Source organism: Myodes glareolus, chromosome 8 (assembly GCF_982192425.1).
Source record: "Myodes glareolus chromosome 8, mMyoGla1.1, whole genome shotgun sequence".
Classification (NCBI taxonomy): domain Eukaryota; kingdom Metazoa; phylum Chordata; class Mammalia; order Rodentia; family Cricetidae; genus Myodes; species Myodes glareolus.
The window spans coordinates 67,501,792-67,527,713 of record NC_142033.1 but is presented as its reverse complement, the minus strand read 5'-3'; the positions used below and the strand labels follow the sequence as shown (position 1 = coordinate 67,527,713).

At 48.9% G+C, this 25,922-nt stretch overlaps 1 protein-coding gene across 5 annotated transcripts in view; it reads right to left on the bottom strand.

Annotated features, from left to right (window-relative positions):
• The window catches only part of Slc2a9 (solute carrier family 2 member 9), a 153,019-nt gene that overhangs the window by 119,826 nt on the left and 7,271 nt on the right, over positions 1–25,922 (bottom strand). For 3 of the 5 annotated variants that reach the window (XM_087909066.1, XM_087909067.1, XM_087909065.1), the window contains exons 2-3: positions 18,788–18,879; positions 11,779–11,877 (exon numbers count right to left, since the gene is read on the bottom strand). In XM_087909066.1, the coding sequence (XP_087765192.1) occupies positions 11,779–11,877; positions 18,788–18,844 (156 nt within the window). In that variant the 5' untranslated portion in view covers positions 18,845–18,879. Of the gene's footprint in view, positions 1–11,778; positions 11,878–14,544; positions 14,738–18,787; positions 18,880–25,300; positions 25,466–25,922 lie in introns of those variants that run through there. The other 2 variants (XM_087909068.1, XM_087909064.1) reach the window with 2 other exon arrangements.

Below are 25,922 nucleotides of genomic sequence, written 5' to 3'. Positions count from 1 at the left end.
GGGAACCTGGAAGGAGATGGGAGAGCAGACAACCACTAACTCCCACGTGCTGCTTTGGGAGCCTGCAGAGATTTCTTGCTTTTGTTTTGGAAAATCACACAGCAGAAGCCTTTATAGAAAACTCTGGAAACTAGAAGACCTGTAGGGGGCAGTCTGTGTCCCCTACAACATGCAACTCACAGGTTCCCTGGAAGCCCTCCAAAGCTCTGCCTGTGGGCACTAGTGTGTCTTCCTGCTGGGAAGCCAGAGAAGGCCCAGAAGTCAGTCTGTGTGGTCGCGAGAGCCAGGTGATGAAATTGCTTCTAATTTATCACACAAATAGTCATCAAATTTGAGGTTCCTAGGCTGTTGTCAGTGTAACCTGCAGTGTGTGACATCACTGTGGGCATGCTTGTGTGTTAAATTGGGCTTCTGTTTTGTGTCAGATTGTCACAAGAAATTAGAATAATAAAAACCATGAGACAGGTGCTCCTCACATGGAACCAAGGACTCCTCTGAGAACAGGACACCTAACGTCACCACCTCCACCCATAGCCCTATGGAGGGGGGCGGCATTTTCAGTTCTCCTTCAGATCAGGTGAGGAAATGGATCCAGAGCCATGAAACACTTGTCCAAGCTTACAGCATTGGTGTGTGCTGTCATTATGAATGAAGCCCAGGCAGTGGCCTGATACAAATATTTTTTTTAAATTGATTTTATTGAGCTATACATTTTCTCTGCTCCCCTCCCTCCCCTTAAACCCTCTCTCAAGGTCCCCATGCTCCCAATTTACTCAGGAGATCTTGTCATTTTCTGCTTCCCATGTACATTAGATCTATGTAAGTCTCTCTTAGGGTCCTCATTGTTGTCTAGGTTCTCTGGGATTGTGAACTGTAGGCTGGCTTTTCTTTGCTTTATGTCTAAAAACCACTTATGAGTGAGCACATATGATATTTGTCTTTCTGGGTCTGGGTTACCTCACTCAATGTGATGTTTTCTAGCTCCATTCATTTGCCTACAAATTTCAAGTTTTTTTCTGCTGTGTAGTACTCCATTGTGTAAATGTACTACATTTTCCTTATCCATTCTTCAATAGAGGGGCATTTAGGTTGTTTCCAGGTTCTAGCTATGACAAACAAAGCCGCTATGAACATAGATGAACATATGTCCTTGTGATACAATTGAACATCCTTTGGGTATATACCCAAAAGTGGTATTACTGGGTCTTGAGGAAGGTTGTTTCCTAATTTTCTGAGAAATCGCCACACTGACATCCAAAGGGGTTGTACCATCTTGCATTCCCACCATCAATGCAGAAGTGTTCCCTTTTCCCACAACCTCTCCAGCATAAGTTGTCATCAGTGTTTTTAATCTTGGCCATTCTTACAGGTTGTTTTGATTTGCATTTCTCTGATGACTAAGGATGTTGAACATTTCCTTAAGTGTCTTTCAGCAATTTTAGATTCCTCTGTTGAGAGTTCTCTGTTTAGGTCTGTACTCCATTTTTTAATTGAATTATTTGTTCTTTTGATGACAAATTTCTTGATTTTGGCGATCAGCCCTCTCTGACACAAATCTTAATCATTACTTTATTCCAACTCTTCTTAAAACATAATTTTTACTTATTTTTGAAATTTTGATTTATTTATACAATGTGTTTTGCTCATATCCATCCACCTCTACCTCCCCACAGCTTCCTCTGGTGCCCCCCACACGGTTACCCTCCCAGTCTCATGCCTTTCTTTTCCAAGTCCTTTTAAAAAATTAAATTTAAGGATTTTTTAAAAAGTGTATGAGTGGTGTTGCTTGCACATATGTCTGTGCACCATGCTTGTGCCCACGCCCACGGAGAAAGAAGACAATGGAGCTCGTGGAACTGGAGTGACAGACGGGTGTCAGCTATCATGTGGGTGCTGAGAATCTAAACTGAGTCCTCTGCGAGGGTAACGTGTGCTCTTAGCTGTTGAGACATCTCTCTAGGCTCTCCGCCTGTTTCTTTTTAAAATGTGCGTGTGGGTGCATGCGTAGGTAAAGGCCAAATTCAACCTTGGGTGTCATTTCTCAGGAGCCAGGCTTAGTTTGAGACAGGGTCTCTCACCAGAACCTAGAATTTGCTGGCTCGCTTCGGATGACCCGTCAGTGAGCACTGGGGATGCTCTTGTCTCCTCCTCCCCAGGGCTGGGATTACAAGCAGGCACCGCTGCACGGGAATTTTCCATAAGAGCTAGAGACCGATCTCAGGCCCTCATACTCTAGCCAGCACTTTACCAACTGAGCCATCTCCTTGGGCCTGATTTCAACTCTTTTCTTTAATTGTTAATTTTTATTTCTATGTGCATTGGTGTTTTGCCCACGTGTGTACCTATGTAAGGAAGATGGATCCGAAGTTACAGACAGTTGTGAACCACCATGTGGGTGCTGGGAATTGAACCCAGGTCTTCTGAAAGAGCAATCAGTGCTCTTAACCACTGAGTTCTCTCTCCAGCCCCCTGATTTTAATTGTTTATGTAGGAAGCATAGAAATGATTTTCCCAGCACCTCTGTTGCACGCTGCCTAGCTTTATGCCAAGAAGATGCACAGAACACTGCTGGCTGGCTGCCAATCAGGAGCGCTTGTGTCCACACTAACTAATCCAAGAAAGCTCACTTCAGCATGAGCAAACAGAACTTGGAAGAACCGCAGAGTCTCCTAGACCTCTCTGGTTGGCATTTGTTATCTTCTGCCTCTCAAAGCCGTGTGACTCTATTCCTTGCATCTGGGTGAGGCTGTAAGAGGACTTTGTCCCCGACAAGTGTGAGCATCTATACTCATGTGCCATTGCACTCACTACTTTTCCCTGTCAGCTGGTCATTCCCCCAGAAAGCACCAGGCGGCTCAAAGGCCACTAAGAGTGGTGGGACCACAGGCTACGGATCAGAATCCCATGATCACCTGCCTTTGATAGTGATGTGAGTTTTAAAAAGATCATCCATGGTGTTGAGCCGCCACCGTGGTGCTAAGCTTGCTACAACAGCTGAGTTTCCAAAGCACAACCCGCCTGTTTCTGAAACCTCACGTGACCACTCATGGCAGTGCGAGGCTTTGTGGGAGCAAGATTTAGGTCGTAGCGTGAGGATGAACAGGAGTGGACATATGGGTCTTTACCTAACACTTCTTTGTAATGTTTAGGGGGAACGTGTCAGCTTCCATTTGAAGAAAACATCTTGCAACCCAAGATGATCTTCAGGCCACTGTGGTAGTGAGATTCTGGACTAGCTCTGCACCACCCTTGTCTTGTATCCAGTGCTTTGCTTTTTCATTGGCCCCACATCCAAGAAGCCTGCTCCTATGTCTTGTCTCGTCTTGACACATCCTAGTCCATACCTTGGGAACCAGATCTCCACTAATAAGCTTCTATCCTTCTATCTTCAGGGCTCTCAAGAGCCAGTGAAGGCAAGTCTACTGTGACACCATGAGCACCAAATGCTGGGACTATAGAATCTAATCCCGTGACCTAGATCAGGGAAGTCAAAAGTGAAGGTAGTCTGGGTTCAAGCTGGACCGCTATGGACACAGGGCACAAAGTACCCGAGGTGCATAAGCTGGACATAATATGGACATAGAGGAGCTGCAATGGCCCAATGGGACTGAATGGAGGCCCAGCTCAGGAGGAAGGCTGTAGGCCAAGGCAGGGGCTGGCTATGACCAGCTTGACCCACACGCTGTAAGTGTGCACTTGGTCCTGCAGCTCACAGAGGGTTTGCGTGTGCATCAGCAGCTGTACTTTGTTGCACGGGTGTTCACTGTAGGTATAACTTAAAGGTTCTACCAGGGTTTAGAGAGGATGAACCCAGGGTGGCGAGAAAGCTTCTGCATTTGGAACTAGATGATGAGCAGACAGAACTTTAGGATGAACCCCATAAGGAGTGTGAACTAGAGTTTAAACCGCAAAGCGATGCCTAAGAGGCAGCCTAGGTGAAGGGAACGGGGCCGAAGGCAGAGCTGACCACCTTGACTCCAAGGCTTGCTTGCACCTTTGAGTCCTTTTGTGACCTTTGCAGTGTCTCTGGGCAGTGTTGTTGGGGCCAAGGACCTTGGCATCTGTTTTGTCCCATTCGCATCTTTGCCACTTGCCTGCTGGTTGACTGAATGAGTTGCTTGACCTCTCTGAAACGTAGGTCCTGCCACTAATGTCATCGACCCCCCCCCCCCCCAGGGATTTACTGTGAGAACTCACAGGAAGGAAATAAAAAGCCTAGTTCCGGGTCTTTGGAGTCCCACAGTAGAATCCAGGCAGAGGAGCAGCTGGTGGTGGAGGAATCAATATCATTATATTTCTGTGTCTGTAAAATAAGGAAGGTCTAGACACATTTGCTTCCTAGGCCCAAGGATCTATAAATAATTCACCATTACCTCCCAGCCTAATATCCCAAGGGCCATGCTTTGGCAATAAACTGACCTCTGCAATTCCCTTCCTCTGAAGGATGGCAGGAAATGCCAGGCAATGGAAGGCAAATTACCTTGCATTAATATCAAAAAAAACCTTGCCCGGTTTATGATATTAATGCTGTTTAGGTTCATGAAGACCTTGGCAGGCATTCATCTGCAGCGACTCTCAGGGGTGCCATAAATACATACAGAAATAGAATACTCTGTGGATGGTCCAGAGGACTCACGTGTTGCCTAAGAGAGCCAGGCGTACCTGAGGGGCTTGTAAAGTCTCAGCAGCAGTAAACGCCGCAAGAAGGAGGAGAAGGATAAGGAAGCCCTTACCAGGGCTCCTGGGTGCATATGCCACACAACCCCAGGGAGGGCACCTTACGTTGCCTGACTCGTGGCTCACAGTAGGTGCTCACTGCATCTCAGTGGCATCCCCTGTAAGCAGAAGTACTGTTTTTAGATTGGTCTGAGTTTCTTGGCCCTAGCAGTGTCTCTCCCTCCACTTCCCCTCCTTCCATCTTCCTGGGTCAGCTGTCCTACCTCTCTAATGGTAGCCACTGCCCCCATCCTACTGAGCAAGGGCTCCCTCAAGCAATGATGACACTGTGCTCTCAACAAAGGCGTTTTCCCTGAGGGAGTCTAATAACAAGAAGAGAAATCAAAGATAAAGGCTTCCCAGCTCTAGGAAGCTGAGACTCCAGGGGTCAGAGTGTGGGGGAAATTCTATCTCCTAAAACACCCAAGAAGGCCCCTTCTGCCTGCCAGCAACCTTGTCAGTTCTTATCGAAACCAAACCACACCCAGTGGAGATTACATTTACCCAATGTAAATAACATAGCAACACCTTAGAGATAAATTGGAAGTGACAGCCCTGATTTAGAGATGTGCAGTGCTGTGTGAAAAACCCCACGGTGGCGACTTCCCAGTGCATGAAGGGATGCGCATTATATAAACAAGACATTGGTGGAGGTGGTGGGGTGAATCACAAGAAACGACCTCAGTGCTAGCATGTCAAAAAGCAGAGCCACATGAAGCCTTCCTGGGGCCTCTGGGAGGAGCCGAGGCTTTGGCTGTTAGGATGGTGGAGCAGGCTGCCTTGGGCGGCTGCTCACTCTCCTTCTTTACTACCATGGGGTTATTATCCTGGCATAGTCTCTAGACAAAGGAGAGACATGGTCTGGCTCGTGGAGGTGATTTACACCAGGGGTTCTGTTGTTAAATCTCTGGCTCTTTTCCGAAGTCTGTTGCTTTTACAACTGCCAAACAAGACCAGGTGAAAGCAAGAGAGAGGATGGAAAGGGGAGCAAAGGGGAGGAGAGTCTTGGGTGCAGAGATGCCCATTCTATCAGCCTGCTGGCTGCTTCTGGCACAGTGCGACCTTGTCTCCCTGAAACAACTGAGCGTCTCTGCCCGCCCTCTCATTTGGCTAGACTGCAGTCCTTCTTGAAGGCTCTTCTGGGGGCTACCATAGGTCATTCTGCCCGGTCCTGCTCTTCTTCATTGTAGTGTAGGACAAGAGGGGCAGGGGTCCTGTTGACATCACCACTCTGCCCAAGCCTGCAAACAGCCCTGGGCCTCACCAATGACGGAAACTCATTCCAGCTACCAGAGAGCTGCATGTGGAGCTCAGACAGCTTACTACAGCTGCAATGTCTCTATTCGGCTCTCCCTGGCCTCTTGAGTGCAGGCATGGGGAGACCACATGAACCAAGGCATCCATCTCTGCAGCTCTGGCCCCCACAAACTCTTTTTAGCGGTACTAACAAACCCAGTGCTCTGCAGAGCTCCGTTCTCCTCAAGGGCAAAGCTTAAACAGTATTTATCTGAGGGCATTTGCCATGTGCCGCATTGGCATCTCTAGCCTGTCTGCAGGACTGCTTGAGAGTCTAGGCCATGTTCAAAGATATGTGATTAGCATGTAAATTAGTCTCAGATTCAGGCCTTCTGCAAGGGCCTCCAAATGCTTCTGGCATACATGGAAATAGGTCGATGGATGATGATAGACAGAGAGACAGATGACGAGAGATGGTTACTGGGAACAAACACGCACACAGGCCTGGGCAATCACTAATAATATGGCAATAAAGCGAAATTCTAGGAAAGAAACATCACAGGAAGACTTCAGTCCAAGCCAATCCATGGTGGCGCACGCCTTTAATCCCAGTGCTTGGGAGGCAGAGGCAAGCAGACCTCTGAGTTCGAGGCCAGCCTGGTCTACAGAGCAAGTTCCAGGACAGCCAAAGTTACACAGAGAAACCCTGTTTTGAAAAAAACAAAACAAACAAACAAACAAAAACAAAAGAGACTTCAGTCTGTGTTGGACACTACATAATTTGACCATGTGTGACCTGTTCAGCCAGCTAGCCTTCTGCCAGAAACTAAGACCTCAGAAGTCCGCTGCCACGTCCACTCTCTCTTAGAACCCTAAGATTAGGCAGGATTTCTAGCCCAATATTTGCTTTGGCAAATAGTTTTATTGGCACACAGTTTTACTTATTCATTTCTATTTTATCTCTGGCTGTTTTCTCACCCTAAAGGCAAAGTTGAAGAATTACAGAAAAAAAGGAGCCACATGGCCTTGCTAAACCAAATATGTAGTCTGGACCTTTACAAATCAATGTTTGTTGACCCTGTAGCAGGTCACCGTAAGAGAGCAGGAAGATGGGTCACTAGATGATTAGACCTGCGTCTGTCTCCTGTGAACATAATACGGACAGCACCTGAATTCTTACACAGGGCAGACTCACACTGTGGAGAGCAATTTGCTTGGGAGAGAGAGGCCCAGGAAACTTGTCTCACAACCACCAAAAATTAACTTGCCAAAAAATAATAAAACAAAAAAAAAATCCTTTAGAACCCTTATGTCTCTCTTTCCATCTGTTGGGAGCATATTGGCAGCAAATGCTCGCTTTGCATTGGGTCTTGTCCTAAATGGTGGCACTGCAGATGCAATGAGATCAGAGAGCCTGCATGTAGTGGCATTTCATTTATGTTTTAATAAATATAGCTTGCCTGAGAATCAGAAAAGAAAACATCCACACTGGCCAGCCTTACAGACCAGGCAGCAGTAACATGCACCTTTAATCCCAGTAGCCACACTAGCTTGCCATAGAAACCAGGCTGTGGTGGTGCACACCCTTAATCCCAGAACTACAGAGGATTATATAACGGGAGGAGACAGCTCTCAGACCTGCATCTTCACGAAGCTTAAATTTTAAAATAGGAAGAGAGACAAGAAGCAAAGACCTACCATCTCTGGTGGTGTCAGATACGACCAGTACTACAAGGGGAAATAATTTGAGGGAAGGACTCGAGAGGCATGGAGAGGTGCCGCTCCACAGGGGCAGGCCAGGGAAAGTGTCGCTGAGGAAGACAGATTTAAAAAGAGGGAGTTGGTAATCGAAGAGAAAGCACCAGCTATCAGCAGAAAGTGCAAAGGTCATGTGGTTCCGGCATGTGTGGTGTCTGAAGGTCAAATGGATGAAAGAGGTGAGGAGAAAGTTTCTTGTGTTGAGAACACTAACTAGGGACTGGATTCCCCAGCTGTGCAGTCACGGAGATTTGTGTGGGTTTCTAAGTGTGATGGACAGGTGGGTGGATTTTGAGGCACCCTAATTTATTGAATATCCCTTTGGTCTCTAAGTGGAGGAGAAACTGTTAGGATCCGGTTGGAAACAGAGAAGTTCATTAGATGGCTCTATGAGCAAGGTAGACTACAGATAGAACTGGAGGAGAAGAAGTTGGCAGCCATCATGGCCGTCAATCCCTACCTCATTAGAGCCTCCCCCGCCTCAGCAGGTTCAATGGCTAAAGACAGTGACAACTTAAAGCAAGCTTGGGTAAGCTCTAATGTTGTGTGTCAGCTTTCCTGGGCCTGTGGGGTTCTTCAAGGTGAGAGCTTCAAGTGACTCTTACATATGTGCTCTGCTCACATCTACTGCCTTGACGTGACCACAGACCCTCTGTGGACACAAGAAGTCACATGGGCGTGCTCTCGCCAAAGGAGCTCTGGGACAGGACAGTCAGAGTCTGGCAATCCCTGAAAGCAGGTTGAATGGGTTCAGTTAGAGAAATGGCATTGAGGGAGAACTTAGGACAATGGTTCCTCCAGGAAGCTAGACATACTGGCTTACACTGACCGCTATCACATGGGGTTAGCTGAGACCCCTGGCAGAATGGTCAGGAAGAGGGAATGTGTGACTGTGAACCCTGGCGAGATCAACCAGAGCCCAAGTGTGGTGGGTGTGCGTGTGTGCATGTGTGTGCGTGCGGTGTGTGTGTGTGTGTGTGTGTGTGTGTGTGTGTGTGTGTTTATATCAGAAATAAAAGAACTTCTTAAGGTCAGGCCTGGGTGACAGTCAGGTCCAGGGTCAGTTACTGTGTGGATTGGTTAAGCAGCAACACACTGCCTCCCTCTTGGTAAGCAGCTGAAGCATGGTTTCCCTCTGGGCCTTGTCACCTGGACCTCAAGTGTCCCATCACTGACACTGGTGACCTGACCTCAGGAGGCAGTGCCACTGTGTTTGAGCCACTGTCCACAGATGCAACTTTTCTCTCTCGGCTCCCCTTGGTGCAATCTCTGCCACCCTCTCCAGACATTTCTGCTTTTGTGTGAGTTGTTCCTCCCTGAACTGCCTTTTCCCTCACAAGGTCCCTGTGCCTTAACCTCCAGCCATGCTCCCATCTGCACAAGACACCCTCCCATGGAGAGTGTACTCTGTTCCCAGCCCCTCTGGTGGCCTCATTTTCCCCGTCCTACCCCTCCCATGGGGCAAGAGATAAGCCAGGGACCACTGAACACTGAGCCTGCTCTCCAATATCTTTCCATCTCCCAGCTAGTTCAGGTGAGGTTTCACCATGCTCCCACTGAAACCACTCCACGGAAGAGCTGGGATTCCCTCTGCAAGACTGCTGGCTCCAGCTCCAGGGAGGTCTGATTGGGAAGAGCCTTCTGAATGACCCTCAGTCCGGCTTCCCTCTTGGGATGCACAACCTGACCGCTGGAGGCCTTCTCAGATAATCCAGTCTCTGCTCCACTTTCTTCTCTATACCTCCTTAACCATACCCCAACAGTGACTCTAGCCTCCTCAAAACTCCCTAAGTAGACTCGATCCTTCCACAGTCCTAAGCTCATGGATTCAGTAAGGCAGCTCTTTGGCCAAGAAATGCTTTGGGTGTCTATTGCTGCCAGTATCAGGGAACCTCCAAGATCTGGCCGTGAGTCCTGTTTACCCTGGCAACTGACCACGCAATGATGCCAAGGTAAATGCCCCACAAAGTGTCATGAGGTATTTTAAAAACTACAGAAACGTCGGGACTTTAGACAGAACAGAAAAATGGGTGATATAAACCAAGAGGCTTCCTGAGAAAAATTTGGGGTGCTTCTCTGTCTAATAACAAAGTCAGAGTTCATATCATGTTTTTACATGTGTCACTCCTGCCAGCGAGCACCTCAAGGGAAGGAAGAGCAAGGACACGATATATGTGAGTCCCAGGCTGTAGAATCCTCAGTCCGCCCCCGCCCCGAGAATGACCACTCTCACTGTCTCTGTGCTCACCCTGTCCCCCAGCTGGCCATGCCAAGTGTCCCTATGCTTTAAGAACCTGACACTGGTGGCTAATGACAGCGCTTCTCAAGGTCATGGCTGGATTCAGACAGACCTGCCTTCTCCTAGCTGACCTTGGGTGAGTTGCTGTCTTATTACCATGGGATGACAGTAACATCAAGGAATCAGTCCCTCCACCACCAAATTCCCATATTGGAGTCTTAACTCCTTGGGTCTCCCCTCATGAACCTGCTGTGGCTCCCTAGAGCCCAGAGACCAAGGTCACGCTCCTGGCCTGCAGATCTGAGTTCTATTTCTTTTCCCTTCTGTCTTTTCTCTTTTAGAATGTTTTCAGTCTTTGGGGTGTCTTCCGTCTCACTGTTTGTTTTCTCAGTACCGGGGATTGACTCTAGGGCCTCACCTGTGTTAGACAAGTGTTCTACCACGGAGCCTCAACCCTAGCCTCCTCGACTTTCCACCCCTCTTCCTATCTCATCTTCTCATTCCCCTTGACGCCTGGCAAGTCACGCCTCCCCTCCACTATTACCAGCATGCCACCTTCTCCTGGCAGCCAGGCCCTGTGTGCTTTTGTTCGCCCATCTCCGCCTCTGGCGTTGGTGGACATGCTTCCAACCATGCTGGACTCAGCTCAAGGGCCACCTCCTCCAGACTGCCTTCCTGCCATCCAGCATGAGACAGGTACTCAGTAGCTATTTGTGGAACGAACTGGCTCATCTGCTCTTCCCTGTGGTGCGCGGGTCAATGATGTCATGCTTTCCCAGGTTCAAGTCTCTCTCAGATCTCTTTTCCACCAAGGCCCCACCCTCTTGTGTGACTGCCCTGGTGAACTTTCCAGACAAAGCAAGAGTCCAAATTCCAAGTTGGTTTTTTTTTTTTTTTCCAGAGACAAAGCCAGCAAGGTCAGATTCTGGTCTTGAAATGGCAAAGTCAAAGATGCAGGCAGCTGCAAGACACCTGGCATCATTTTCCCAGTGGCCTTTAGCAACAGAGCCCATTCTCGTAATAACTTAGCTAGCACCCCAATTGTCAGCATTAACACGATGTTTACAACCCAGATCTGCCCTGACACAGACACAGATGGAGCCTGCAATCTATGGCTCCTGTACCATCTTGGAGACCCACCAGCCTTGGTTCCTCTGCATTTAACACAGGAGGATGTTGGCACTCAAAGATTTCTATCTGTGTCAGGTTGCCCCCAACGCGCCCAGTGCTCCAACCACCCGAAGCTCAGAGCCTTTCCCCAGGTTCCTCTGAATCTGTTGCCTCTCAGCCCCACCCTCCACCTGCAAGCCTGGGCTCAGCATCAGCCTCTCCCCCTTCCCTTGCCTCTTCGATCTTGCCAGGAACCGGCAGCAGAAAACCTGGCCTCTGGAAGACCTTCTGCTACCACCGGCAGCGCTCCCGGAATTGATCTCAGACTCAGTCTCAGACAGGAGCCAGGGATGAGTCATAACAGGTGGCTCTGAGTGTGGTTAAAAATTAAATTTGAAAAGGCAAATCAAAACGTTAAGCTCTGGGCTCCTTAACTCTCTGCATTGATTTTAGAGCCCGCAAGCCCTTTAGACCTGCGCAGCCCTCACTGTGCCCAAGTGCCCTAAGATATCTCAGTGCAGCGACAAGGAACTGACTCCGCCCCCCACCCCCCAACACACCCTCTTCTACTGTCACCCTGTTTTTACAGGTTACCCTTCCCATCAACTAAGCATTCAACCCTTTTCCTGCCTTACAAGTGACCTAACGCTGGGCTTGTGACCTGAAGGTCTCTGTGTGGGCGCAGCGCCCTCTGTCGGGCAGATTGCACGGGCACTCACCGGCGTGGGCGCGTTCACCACGGAGAGGTTGTACCCGTATAGGAAGGATGATCCGAAGGCTCCCACAAGAGCGGCCACGACAAGCGACCAGGACCAGTCCTGGGAATGGAAAAGAAAGAGTCATCTTGGGACGCCCCCTTAGGCAAGGCAGTCTAGAGGGAATTCAGGTGGGAAAAGACCTCAGGTTGGGGAGGAGGGGTGCTGCAGGCAGAGTTTTGGCCCTGAGGTCCCTCCATGCGGTTGTCTTCCTGCAGGGTTGCCTGAGGGCCTCCGCCCCATCACCACTGGATGTGGCCACTGCATGTGGAGCAAAAGCAAAGCTAAGTTCCCTGTAAAAGTTCACAGTCCTTGAGCACTACTGCCAGACCTTGTTCTAAAGAAAGCACTTTAATGTCATCATTCTTCCCCTGAATGCCTAGACTAGTCAGTCCGGTTCCTATCAGTGTCACGGTGTGTGTGTGTGTGTGTGTGTGTGTGTGTGTGTGTGTGTGTGTGTGTGTGTGTGTGTCTCGGCGGGGGGGGGGGGGGGTGCAGAGCTGTCCCTGGTGCTGCCTGGAGCCCGAGTTGGTTCCCACTGCAGGAGAAGGCTCTTCACCAGCATAGCTGACTCTTCACCTGGGTCTGAGACGGGTGATGGCCACACAGATACACAACCATGCACAGTTCTAGACCAAAGCATCAGTCTGCAGCGTGTAGGAGCCAGCCATGACAAGCTAAATATGAACAGACCACCCAAAGGAAGTTCTTTTCTTCCAATCATTATCAGCTGCCAGAGTAGGACTCGGTCATCGATAAGTTTAATAGAGGCCTGAGTCTCAGTAATTTACCCTGAAGTAATCCCGGGTTGCAGGAGGGGCCATAAACTGAGATTACCTGAGCACTACCCAAGGACAAACCATGCCTAATGTTCCAACCGCTGTAGATAGGATCACCTCCCAGCAGCCACTCACCAGGACACCCCTAGACAAATATCAGCCAATCAGGGGTCCTGAATCTCAGAAACCCCTCACCCCCACCTCTACTACGATAAAAACTCAACTCTGACTGAGCTCAGGGCTCTCCGTTTATTCCAATACATTGGACATGCGGAGAGACCAAGTTTGCAAACTTGCATAAAATAAAGGCTCTTTGCTTTTACATACGGGACTCGGCCTCTTTGTTGACTTTTGGGTGACTTCTCGGATTTGGGCAAAACACAGCGCCCTCAGCACACTCAGACCTACAGGTAGAGACGCAGGGCTTATGCGGAGAATGTGGCACCTGCATCCAGGTACACCTGTCCCAGCCGCAACAACAAACACCTGGGGACTGGAGCACTCTGCCACAGACCTGTGGTCTGGTGGAGACCAGGGCACGCATTTCGTAGGTGGGAGGTCCTGCCCCCCCCTCCACGTGCACCAAGGGTGTACCAAGACAACATCCAGTTTAGAAACCGAGATCAGGCAACACATACAGTTTGGAAGGTGACACTGGCCCCTAATGGCAATTCCGAGCTCTATCCTTAGTCTCTCCTTGCTAGGCTCCAGTAATACATAGTAGTGGGCATTTGAGCAGAGGCGGTAGCTCTCTGGGATTCAACTTGTCCATCTATACAATGGGCTTTTAATAAGAGTACTGCTGCCGAGAAGCCAGTGTGCGGCTAGACACAGCCAGTTCTCAAAGAAAAACAAAAACAAAATCTCTTTTACTTCCCCTCTTTACTTTCCTCTGGTCCAGCCTCTGCCAAGACAGGCAAGCTTCAACTCTCCACCCTGTCCACCTGAGCCCACTGCCAAAGCCCCTTGCTCTGGGAAGCCTCCTGAAAGCCAGCTATGTGCCCTGCCTTGTTTCTCGTGTCTATCTCTTTGATTCAACTTTGGATCCTAACCATGCAGCTTTCATGGTGCTGTAAGCTTTGACCAGTTACAAGGCCATGCCTTGACTCGGCTTCCTTATCTTTAAGACAGGGCGATAATAGAATTTACACCATAAGTGGTTTGCATAAGAAGCAGAGAACCTGGCACTGGCATGGTGTCCCTTGTCAGGCTCCAGGGGGTGGGGCTTGTCCTGAGGGCTGAGGCTCTGTTGTTTGTCTCCGGTGATCCCTGAGCCAAGTCCGCTGCTGAGGCGGCACTGAGTAGATGCTGGTGGGGATGGGGGTTGTCACTCCAGGGATGAGCATTGGCAAATAAAATGAGCCTCGAACAGTGCTGTGCAGTAGGAGGGGCTTAATTTCTTTTGGGCTCTGAGCTCAGAGACCATTTCCTCTGAACTGCCCAGTATCAGCTACACTAAGCATTTTTTTCTAGGCCCTGCATCTCCTCCTGGCTCTTATCCCTAATCTTCTTAAGGGTGGACTGCCCCCATCAGGTCTGGAGGGGTCCTGCCAGGCAGAGAAGGATGGCAAATGGAAGCCTTCTCCTGCCTCAGCCCCCCTTCTCGGGTTTGGGTTCTCTGCTTCTCTGTGGCCTATTGGTTCACCGGTCCTGTGTGGCCTGCTGTTGCCCCACCCCCACCCCCGGCCCGCACTTCCCTCTGAACCCAGGAAAAGATGGCCAGCCCTGAGCGAGCCTGAGGTGGCTGTCCACCAGAACCTCACTCTCTGTGCACCGACAGGATGCTGGAGTGGAGGCCCGGGAATCAACAGAAGGAAGCACAGAATTTAAACTCCAGCGTTCCTGCTCCCGGGTGTTATGATACACAGCTGCCAGACAGGGGTTGAGCTCCTTCCTATTGCAGCCTCCCAGGCCTGGACTCCCCACAGCAGGGAAGCCCGTCTGTGTTTACCTTCTTCCTCCTCAGCAGCTGGTGACCCACAGGCAACTCCCCAGGGCAGCCGGTGTCATGTCTCAGGGAAGCTAAGCCGAACTCCCTGATATCCATGGGTTTTTTTTGGTTTTGGGGGGTTTTTGTTTTTTTCTTTTTCTTCCTGGCTGCAGGACCCTAGGCTTGCCAGGGCATCGTACAATGAGGAGGCCGAGTCCACAGGAAGGGGGGGCAGAACAGGAAGTGTGGTTATGTGATCATGCCTGAACAGGAAGCGAGCAACATTGCTCCCTTTTCCCTAAGCAACTGAAGAGTCTATAAAAAATAATAATAATAATAAAAAAATCTGCTCTCCCCCAGGCACGCCCAAGTCGTGGTTTTGGTTTTTGTTGTTGTTGGTTTTTTTTTTTTTTGACATTTTTTCAAATGATTCTCTCTTACAGGGCTAGAGGTGAGGTCAGGATGGGCCAGCTGGCACAAACCTAAAGAGACTTCCTAAGAATTAAGGCCAAAGGCTTAACCTTAGAAGCTGGGTGAGTTCCAATGCTGACTCCTCCACTAATGTGTGACCACAGGCAAGTCTTGACACTTTTCTGAGCTGCCACTCTGCCAGGGCAAAATGGAATACTGATCTTTCTCTAAATGTCCTGCACAGTCATTCTGCGGCTCAAAGCAGACAGGCAGCCCCAGCAGCCTGCAGGAGTGTCTGTGGACCTCTCTGCAGGCCCCAGCAGCCTGCAGGAGTGTCTATGGACCTCTCTGCAGGTCCCAGCAGCCCTGCAGGAGTGTCTGTGGACCTCTCTGCAGGCCCCAACCGGCGCAGTGAAAGCATAAAGAGACAATGGCATCATGCACACCAGGACAACATGAGAGTTAATTCATTCTGTGGCCAGTTTGCCCCAATGGCAGTCAGAGAAGTATCTTCAATGACCCATGGTCAGGACAGGCAGTATATGTGCTCTGAGAGTCTGGGAAGGAACAGAGGCAGGTTTGGTCAATGCAGACTGCCTAGGAGACGAGGGGCGGGGTTCAAGTCCTCACACAAGACTCAGAAGCTAGCCAGCTATGTGTAGTGGAAAGGACGCGTGGAGATAAGGAATGTGAGGAGAACTGTGCTGGGGCCCTAATTGTCACACGTCCCTGAAGGCATTCAGCCCCAGAGGCACATCAAGGAGACAATGATGCCCAGGGTAAGCAGGTGGTCTCTGAGCAAGAAAAACCAGCGTTGGTCCTCAGCCAGGCATTCACAGAGCCCAGGTAGTCACTCAGTATGACATTCCTCAGCCAGGGGACATCTGCTATTAGTTGAAGATGGGATATATTTGTTTATGCTGTGGAACATTTGCCTTAAGGATGCAAAGATGCATTGCATTCTTTTATGTTGCATTTGTTTACCTCTGTGAAGCTGTGTTACTTTGCCTGTCTACAACACTGGATTGGCCTAATAAAGAGTTGAATGGCCAATAGCTAGGCAGGAGAGGCAGGGCTGCTGGGCAGAGAGAATAAAGAGATTGAAGCTGGAGATAAGAGAGGGGAGGGGCGAGAAAAAGGAAGGAAAGGGGGACTCCAGGGACTAACCACCCAGCCACACAACCAGCCAGGGAGTAAAAAGGAAAGAAAGATACAGAAATAAAGGTAAAAAGTCCCAAGGTAAAAATGTAGAAAAGAAACGGGTTAATTAAAGTAAGGAAAGCTGGCTAGAGCCCGGTGGTGGTGCTGGCACTCGCCTTTAATCCTAGCACTTAGGAGGCAGAGGCAGGTGGATCGCTGTGAGTTCAAGGCCAGCCTGGTCTACAAGAGCCAGTTCCAGGACAGGCTCCAAAGCTACAGAGAAACCCTGTCTCAAAAAAAAAAAAAAAAAAAAAAAAAAAGCAACTGGTTAGAAACAAAAGGCTAGGCATTCATAAGTAAGAATAAGCTTCTGTGTATAATTTGTCAGCTGGGTGACAGACCTCAAAGAGTTAAAAAAAAAACAATCACTACAGGTGAGAAGGACAGTAGGAGAATTAGGGGAGAATTAGGGACTGCCACACCCCTACACACTAAGGACTTAACAGTCATGCCCTCATTTCTTCCTTCTCCACCACCAAGTTCTCCTCAGTGTACTGTTTTCTCACAGCAACAACAGATCACATCAGCCATTAAAAGCTTCTGAAACAAGTCGGGCGGTCGTGGCACACACTTTTAATCCCAGGGCTTGGGAGACAGAGGCACTTGGAAGGCAGACAGATCTCTGTGAGTTCGAGGCTAGTCTGGTCTACAAGAGCTAGTTCTAAGGCTACAGAGAAACCTTGTCTTTAACGAAAACAAACAAAACCAAACTAAAAAAGCCAAAAAACTTCTGAAACTTCATCAGATGAACTCTACTTAAAGTCCCCACAGAGGCAGCCAGTTCAAGGGCACCAGGGTCCGTGTGTGTGCAAATACAACCAGATATACTGGTTGTACAACAATGAGGAGCTTTCTACCCCACCCTCATCTTGCTTATCATTGAGAACAGGATGCCTAGAGGTCAAATATTCCTCTTCTGATGGGCTATAGCAAATTGAACCTTAGAGGGTTGCCAGGGTGACCTAGAGATGATCTCTACATTCCATATCTCTGCCTCTCTGTCTCTGTCTCTGTCTCTGTCTCTGTCTCTGTCTCTCTCTCTCTCTCTCTCTCACACACACACACACACACACACACCCATGAGAGTTGGCTGTTATTATGGTAACAACAGAAAAAGGACCATAGGAAGGGGGGGAAAAAGACGGCTCAGATTCCTTGAACTGTTCACCTACTGTGCGGAAACACACGGATATTCCCTGACTTCCTAGTGTCTCCATTTCTCTTCTTTGCCAAGTACAACAGTTTGACCAAGAGAAGTGAATGGGGGAATCCGTGTCGATGCAACGGTCCCAGAGGGGTGGCTCTGGCTAACTGTAAGCTCTTCCATGTAGTTCAGAGAGGGACAAGAAGTGCTAAGCAAGGGGACCTTCCCAGCTGCTAAGTATTGGGTTTGAGCCAATCGGACTTGGTGTTCCCACCATTTTACAGACACTATCAGGCACCCCATGGTGGGGCCGGGTGTGGGGAGAGGTTTGTGCTAGGCTCCCTGGGGCCTCCGGACATCAGGCCAGGAGAAATCCCAGAGGGGAGACCACTCTGTCTCCTGCAGCAGCTCTCTTAGCAGATTCTGGGCTCTTAGTTGCTACAAAGAAGCAAACAACCTGTCTACATTTGTAAGGCAATCTCCCTCAGTATCCTAACTCCAGGAATATAACAGGCCACCGGGTACTTAGAGACTTCAGACGCCAAAGGGCTAAGGCATCCACTCACCCGCTGATGGCAAGTGAGGTACCTTTTCTCTCTAGTGACACCTGTAACTGCTAGATTGCTCATTTCCCCGCGGTGGAAGAGGGTCCTTTCCCTTCCTAAATTTTCTAAAGCAGTCAACCGTGTCTTCTCCAGTGTCCTGATATTTCCTATCTTCCTTCCCCCTTTTTTTGAACCCTTGCCACATCCTCTCTGATATTAAAAAAATCCCGTTGCCTGAAGGTATCATCTTTGGAAACCTTCTGCTGAGGAATTCCCAGAGGCAGAATTACGTTGAGCACAGATGGATTTCAAAGCATGCGTATTGAAATTGTGTGTGTGTGTGTGTGTGTGTGTGTGTGTGTATACACACAGGGTTGAGGCCAAAGACTGATGTCAGATGCCTTCCTCTTACCCTGCACCTTATTTTTGGAGACAGGATCTCTCACCGAATGTGGAGCTCCCCAATTCCTTTAAGCGGGATGACTAGTAGATTCCAGGGACCCACCAGCATCCTGTCCACCCTGTCTCAACACCACAGTTACAGATATGCACCCCACCACCACCACTTCTGGCTTTTTACTTGGGTTCTATGCAGCAAGTGTTTGACCAACTGAGCCATCTCACCAGCTCCTCAATGCATCCTTAAATTTAAGAACATGGACCAAATCGTTGTCATCATCAAGGTCACCGCCTCGACTTTTGGAACGGGGACTCTCACAGCAAGTCTAGAGAGCCACCCATATAACAGGACTCTGGTGAGCGTCTCCCTGCAGAGAGCCCATCCCAGACCTATAAACAGTCCACAGCATCCCTCACAGCTGTCCTCTTGGCCCTGTCTGCTCTCCGCTGTTGCCTCCTCAGCCCCCTCCCCTGGAGGGGCAGCGGGAATGAGCAGGAAGGACTGCCCTGTCCTGGTTGCTGAAATGGCCAGGTAATAGGAAAACAAGATAACAGGACTGATCACCTTCCTCTTCTGCTGGCTTTCTTTGGGTTCTGCCGGGTCCCTCTCGCTGGACATCATGGTTGGTTTTTTGGGCCTTGGGCTTCCTCTTATTCCTAAGAGTAAAACAAAGGATGCCATTTAAAGAACCATCAAAGATGAGTAAGACAGGGGGATCCAGCAACCCATCCAAGACTCCAGCTACTCAGAAACTAAGGCAGGAGGTCACAAGTCCAAGGTCGCACAGTGAGTCAAGGTTGGTCTGGCAACTTAGTGAGAACTTATCTCAAAATAAAAAGTTTTTTTAAAGGGTTGGAGACATAGCTCAGTGGTAGAACACTAGCTTAGCATGCATGAGGTCCTGAGTTCACCCCACAGTACCCTACAAAAGAAGGGGAAGTCACAGGAGGTGTACTGAAGAATGCTCTCAGGCAAGGACAGCGGGATGAGACATTGCACTGTCCTCATTTGACCCCGGATCCCCAGAAGACCCAGTCGCCTCCTGGCACAAACTATTTAGGAAACATGAGACAGACCTGTGTTTCCCATACTAGCCTCATAGCTTAGGGAATGCAGGCTGTTCCCTCACAGAGCCCCATTCGGAAGGTCATGCTCACAAAGGCACACACTGGAAACACAAACAGTCTGTCTCCAGAGGGGAAACTGAAGCCTGTGGAAGTTGAGACAAAGTATCGGTCTCTCCTGTCAAGTTGGGAGCAGTCACCAAAACCATAACCCAAATCACTGAGTGACAGAAATGGGAAGCCTTGCCAGACTTCTAGAGTTTTTTAAATGTTTTAGTGCTTCAGGAAGATGTATATGCATTAGTTTAACTTGTCGCCGTGTTTGTAAAATTTATCCTATGATTTAAAAAAAAAATTGAGCACAAAGGTTTTAGTCCAAGATATTTATTGCAACGTTTTCTATATTAGAAAATGGTAGTTGCCATAGTGACTGTGTGGTGTGTTGCAGCGCCTTGCCCTCACCCCTGCACAGCACAGCACCCAGAAAGACCCTCTGCAAATCAGAGTGGGAGGACTCCCGAAGACAAATCAGAGTGGGAGGACTCCCGAAGACAAATCAGAGTGGGAGGACTCCCGAAGACAAATCAGAGTGGGAGGACTCCCGAAGACAAAGTTCCAGTCTTTCTGTGAGTGCTGGGGCTTTAAGGGTCTTTGAGGGGTCTTCCTCCCCTAATTCAGGGTTGGTCAGTTTGAACAAACACAAGGAGGCTGATGGGCCCAAACTTTGGAGTAAGCATGTCCTAAGCCTGCCTTGAAACCATCAGACCAATCCATACCAATCCACAGGCAGGGAGCCCTGCTGGCCAGAGAAAAAGCCCAAAAGTTCACCAGGCCTTCAGGTTTTTTTTTCTAGTCAGGAGTATGCAGAAGAAGCATCAAGAATATCATTTTAAAAATATGCTTGTGGCTCCTTTTTCTATCTCTCTGTCTACTGGGGATCTGTCTAAGCCTCGTAGCAGGAAAGTTTATGAATGTCATGGTTCACCTATAGTGGAAAGTATGTGTATGTGCATGTTGTGTTGTGAATGTGTTGCATGTGTGTTCGGTGTGTATAATGTCTGTTGTGAATGTGTTATATGTGTGTGTTAGGTGTGTACTATGTCTGGTGTGTGTGTGTACATGTTGTGCTGTGAATGTGTTGCATGTGTGTTAGGTGTGTATTATGTCTGGTGTGTGTGTGTGCATGTGTGTGTGTGTACATGTTGTGCTGTGAATGTGTTGTGTGTATGTTAGGTGTGTATTATGTCTGTTGTAAGTGTGTTGTGTTGTGGATGTGTTGTATGTGTGTTAGGTGAGTATTATGTCTGTTGTGAGTGTGCTGTGTGTGTATGTTCTGTGTTATCTATTGTGTATGCTGTGTGCATTGCTTGTGTGTGTGTGTGTGTATGTGTGTGCACGTGTGTGCACACCAAGGCTAGAGGTCCATGTCAGGTGTCATCCTCAAATGACCAAGATCTCTCACTAAATCCGAAGTTCACAGATTTGACTGGTCTGGCTGGTCAGCAAGCTCCAGGGATCCTCAGGTCTCTGTCTCTTGTATGCTCAGGTTACTGATGTTACTGCAATGCCCAACTTTTTACCTGGCTGCTAGGGATCAGAACTCAGGTCCTTGTGCTTGCACGTCAAACACTCTACTGACTGAGCATCTCCCTAGCCCATAGAACGTCTTATAGTCCTTAAAAATGTTATCTAGGGATGGGGCAATGACTCAGTGGCTAAGAGTACATACTGCTCTTGCAAAGGTCCCAAGTTCAGTTCCTAACATTCACAGGAGGAGCTCACAACTGTCTGTACTACAGCTCTAAGATATCCAACGCCCTCTTCTGGCCTCCCCAGGCATCTGCACTCATAGGCACACTCACAAACACACACACATATACATGACTTAAAATGAAGTAAATCTTGTTTAAAAGCCTGTTATCGAAACATGTATGACAGAAAAAAAAATCCTAGGAGTAAATTTCTATTTGACAAGTGGAGGAAGCCATATAAGTGAATATGTATCATTTGACATTCAACATGGATGTACTGATGATTAACGATTTATATGTTAAACATTGCTCGTGCTTAAACTAAGTCTGTGTCCTCTTATGCAGATCCCAAGGTAGGATTTATGTGTTGAGTACTGATTCAGCAAACACTAAGTCCCAGTATCCTTGCTGTAGGGGATCCAGTCCTGAGCTAGGCAGCTTTCCTTCCGCTCTCCCAGAGCAGGCGTTTCAGGAGAGCACGTAGACTGTTCACAGTTGCATGGGACACGAGCGGCCAGCCAGGCACAGGGTGGGGGCAGTAGAGGTGACAGAGCAGCAAGGATGGGTGGGGACAGTGGAGATGGGGCTGCAGGAATTAGCATGGACAGTAGAGATAGGGCTGAAGGGTGAGCAAGGACAGATATGTTTTCATGCATGAACAGATAGATGGGTCAGAAACATCAAACCTAAGTTGCAGTCATCCGTAGCTGTGATAGCATGGAAATTTCAATCTTTTTGTTCTGTTTTGCCTTGCTTTCCCATAGTTTCCCAATTTTTCTGCACTGAAAAAAATGCTAATCTAATGACACATTTAATTGCTTTAATTTTTAAAAAAAAGTTCTGAAGTTTTGAGTAGCCAAGCCGGGTCACAGTCTTCAGGCTCCTCACAGAATACTACAGCCTGGGCTGGATTTAGGCCCAGGAGCCTGACAGCTGCCTTAGCCAGATGTCAGTGGGACACTGGAGGCCCTGCGCTGATGGTAGACACACTGATGGTGGACGTGGTACCACATTACATCCTTGGGCCTATTTTCCCTTAAACATTTGCAAGCGTCTCTGCAGTTGCCTAGGCTATCTTGGCCTAGATGAAAGAAGGTAAGGCTTTATGTCTCACTCATCCCCCCCCCATCACCTGCTGTCTCCTCCTAGAAACCTGACCTGTGTCTGCCTGGTATCCAGAGCCAAATCCAGTCATCCCAGGAGAGTCAGGACACAGAGACAGCTCTCTCTCTCTCTCTTTCTCTCTCTCTCTGTGTGTCTGTGTGTGTCTGTGTGTCTGTGTGTGTCTGTGTGTGTCTGTGTCTGTGTCCTCTCCCTCCCTCCCCCTCTCTCTTTGTGTGTCTTCTCCCTCCCCTCCCCCTCTATCTATCTATCTATCTATCTATCTATCTATCTATCTATCTATCTATCTATCTATCTATCTATCTATGTGATATGTGTCTATCTGTATCTATGTGCATATCTGTCTGTCTATCTCTTTGTTTACCTGTGTGTATGTAGTGTATGCCAATCTCTCTGTCTGTCTGTCTGTCTGTCTGTCTCTATGTGTGAAGGCCCACTTTATGTATCAACATGGCTAGACTACAGAGCACCTGGTTGGATAGCTGCAGAACAATTCAGATGTTGCTGAAAAGGTGTTTTTCACTTTAATTGGCATCTGCAATCCTCTGACTTCAGTGAAGCAGATGGCCCTCTGTGATGTCGGTGGTCTTCCCAGTCACTTCACTACCCTAGGAGAAAAATGTGTGAGTCCTGAGAAGGAAGGGGATCCACCTCAGGACTACAACACAGGAGTTCTGCCGAGTTTCCAGTCTGGGAACATGACTATATCAATCAGCAAAGTTAAAGTGAACCTGTAGTTTGATGCGTGGATTTGGGGCTTGCCAGTCCCCAAAACTGTGTGGCGCAGTCCCTTAAAGGAGTGTACCAGACAGAGCAGGGGTGGGAGGAGACGAGGCTAACATCCTACTGGTTCTTGTTCTGGGTCTCCCCGGGCTGGACGTGAAGAACAGCCTTTAATATCCCTGCCTAGAAAAGGTTTCCCAGGGAGGAGCAGAAAGAGGCCTGATGAAGGCCCCCTGGAAACAACATGGGGAACAAGGAACAGGGGAGGACGTGGGAAACAGAAAACAAGGCCGCCGAGGACTGGGGGTGGGGGAGATGACAAGTCAAGTTAGTCCTCAAGGGTTGACGGTATCAAGAGAGTGGTGTCCTTAAAGCAAGGGTGTTCTGACTGTTCTGGCAGGGGGAGGGATAGAGAGCTAAAAGAGGAGTCTGTGTGTAGACTGGCTTTAGAGGACACTGGCAGGGAGCCGCAGGTGGAGGTGTGCGCCATCAAAGGATGGAGCAGGGTAAAACCTGGCGAGGATCAAAGATTTGAGCAGATGGATGACTGCTACAAAAGACTTGCATGTTCTGGGATCATCCCTACCCCAAAGCTACCTGCGCTCCTACGCCTGTACACGCTGTCCTGAGCCGCCCACCTCCCGTCCCACTCTGTCTGCATGCCGTCACCCAAAGATGTCAACATAAAGAGTAAAGCAAACAGTCAACCAAAGGGAAGGCAGGGCCTGGTGTGGGAGTAGGTCGTGAATTCGGTCTGGAGAGCAGCCTCGTACCCACCCTTGCCAGGGCATTGCTGGTAGAGAAGAAAGATATTAGGCATCCACCATCGGGGAGTTCACAGTTTCCAGGATGGGCTTAAATTTGGAAACAGATTAGGAAAATGTGAGCTCAGCTGTGACTGGAGTACGCGCTCACTCCTGGAGTCATTGAGAAGTCAAGGTCAGGGTGTGCAGGAAGCCGCGGAGGACAGACGCGGGTGGGAGCAGAGAAGGTACTGAGTCCATGTGACAGGATTAGAACAAGGGACCATGGGCCAGGGAGGGTGGACTGAGACTCAACAAGTCCAAAAGCAGTGAGGCTTCTGTGTGGAGAGGAACCAGTGAAGCATGAGGACAGGATGAGGGATATGCACATTCTAGAAAAGATACTCTTTCTGGTCATGCTCCTGGTCCTCTCTCAGGCACATCTAACCTTTGGTCCGTGGGCTGCATGAACCCTAGGAGAGCCATGAGTGTAGCCAAACACAGAACAGGAAACAAACTGAGGTTTTCTTCGAAATGTTTTTTTGTTGTTTTTGGTTCGATTGCGTCATTCTTGAGCGTTAGTTCTGTAGATGGCAACTGGATGCTGCATTGTCCAAGCCTGGGCACCTGTGTAAGAGGGCTGTGACTGATGAATTGGGCTTCTTTCTCAGTCACAGACAATTGGGATTCTGTCCCATTTCCTGGTCGGCAAAGAACAGCAAGAGAACTGCTAAGTCAGCCAAATCTCCTGCCCACGCCAACTGTTCCAGTAAGGACTCCAGGCTAGAAGCCTCACCATTGGGAACCCACTCGGGAGCCAAGGACGCTCTTCCTCAGCCCCAGTTGGGCCCATCGCCAGCCTGGCTGTGCAAGGCCACATTTGAGAGTCTATGTCAGGCAGGAAGGACATTGAGACCAGGTGCTCCAACTTACAGCTTTATATCTTACAAAGCTGTGTGGCTAGCAGAAAACTTGACTTCTCTCTGCCTCCATTTCAAATAAAAAGGGTGGTAAGGCCAACCTCCTGGGCCTGCTGTGAGGACGAACTGAACTCCTCGTGGGACAGCAAAGGGCCAGGAGCAAGGATGGTAGGGTAATTCTAACCCGAAGCACAAACAACCCCTGTAGACAGATATGGTGTTCCCTGCTAATGCAGGCCTTGTGATACCTTAGAACCAGGTAAGCTGACTCACCAAGTCCACGTAGTATTGAACTAAAGAACTCTACACACCCTCAGAAGGCTTAAATAGGATAAGAAACCAGCAAAGCCCATATGCTGAACACAAGACCTGTTTGGGGATAAACAGGAAAGTGTCAGCTCCCTGCCCTCAGCCTGCAGAGACCTGTCATTCAGGGTGAAGCTTTGCCACTTCCCATGTGAGAATGCTCCTGTACCCAGTGGGAAATGGCCCAGTCCCTTGATCGTCCCTTGAACTACGGCAGCTCATGATCTTCTTCACGGGGCCTCCTTAAAATTCAGCAGCTACAGGGTTAATAGTCAATGGAGCCAAACACTAGGACTCTGCTCTGGCAATGTGATCCACCCCTCCCTAGGCCATCCCGGAGTTAAATATTTAGAAAACCACCACCACCGCTTTTCTGCTGCTAATCAAACCCCACAGCCAACACAGGGTTAGAAAGAAGGCAGCTCTGCTCAAAGAAGCCCTCACTCACAGTTTGTCTCAGAGGCTGGCTCTGAGCCCAGATAGCCGAAGTGAGATCTCCTTCAGAGCCCACATTGGCTTCAAGAGCAAAGGCAAGTAAAGGTGCTCCCAGCATCAGCAGGCCGCAGAGATTAGCCAAAGGGCTCGTGGACTTTTCTCCCTCCTGGCCAGGCAAGCTAAAGGCTACCCTCCCTGGAAGTTCCTATGTCACGGACTGGCATGTGTGGCTCTACCCGAGCTCAGCAGAGGTAAGTGCTGTCTCCAACAAGCTGCTGGCTGGCAGTTCAAACAGAAAATCTCACCGCAGAGGCCAGTGAATAAACCAAGTCCGATGGTCCAAAACCTACACGGTGGAGGGAGGGAGCAAAGAGCCAACTTGTGCAAGTTTTCCTCTGACCTACACACACACACACACACACACACACACAGAGAGAGAGAGAGTAAACAAGACACAATACACACTGAGCCTTGAAATCTCCTACTGGCTAGCAGCTTTTGGCTCTGGCTTTATTCCTGGTGTCCAATATTTCCTTGAATTCAGTTCCTGCCTTTAGCGTGAAGCCAAAGTGAATTCTAAAACCAGGATCTGGAAATGAATGTGGAACAAAGGAGACTTTGAGAAAGGGAGGGAG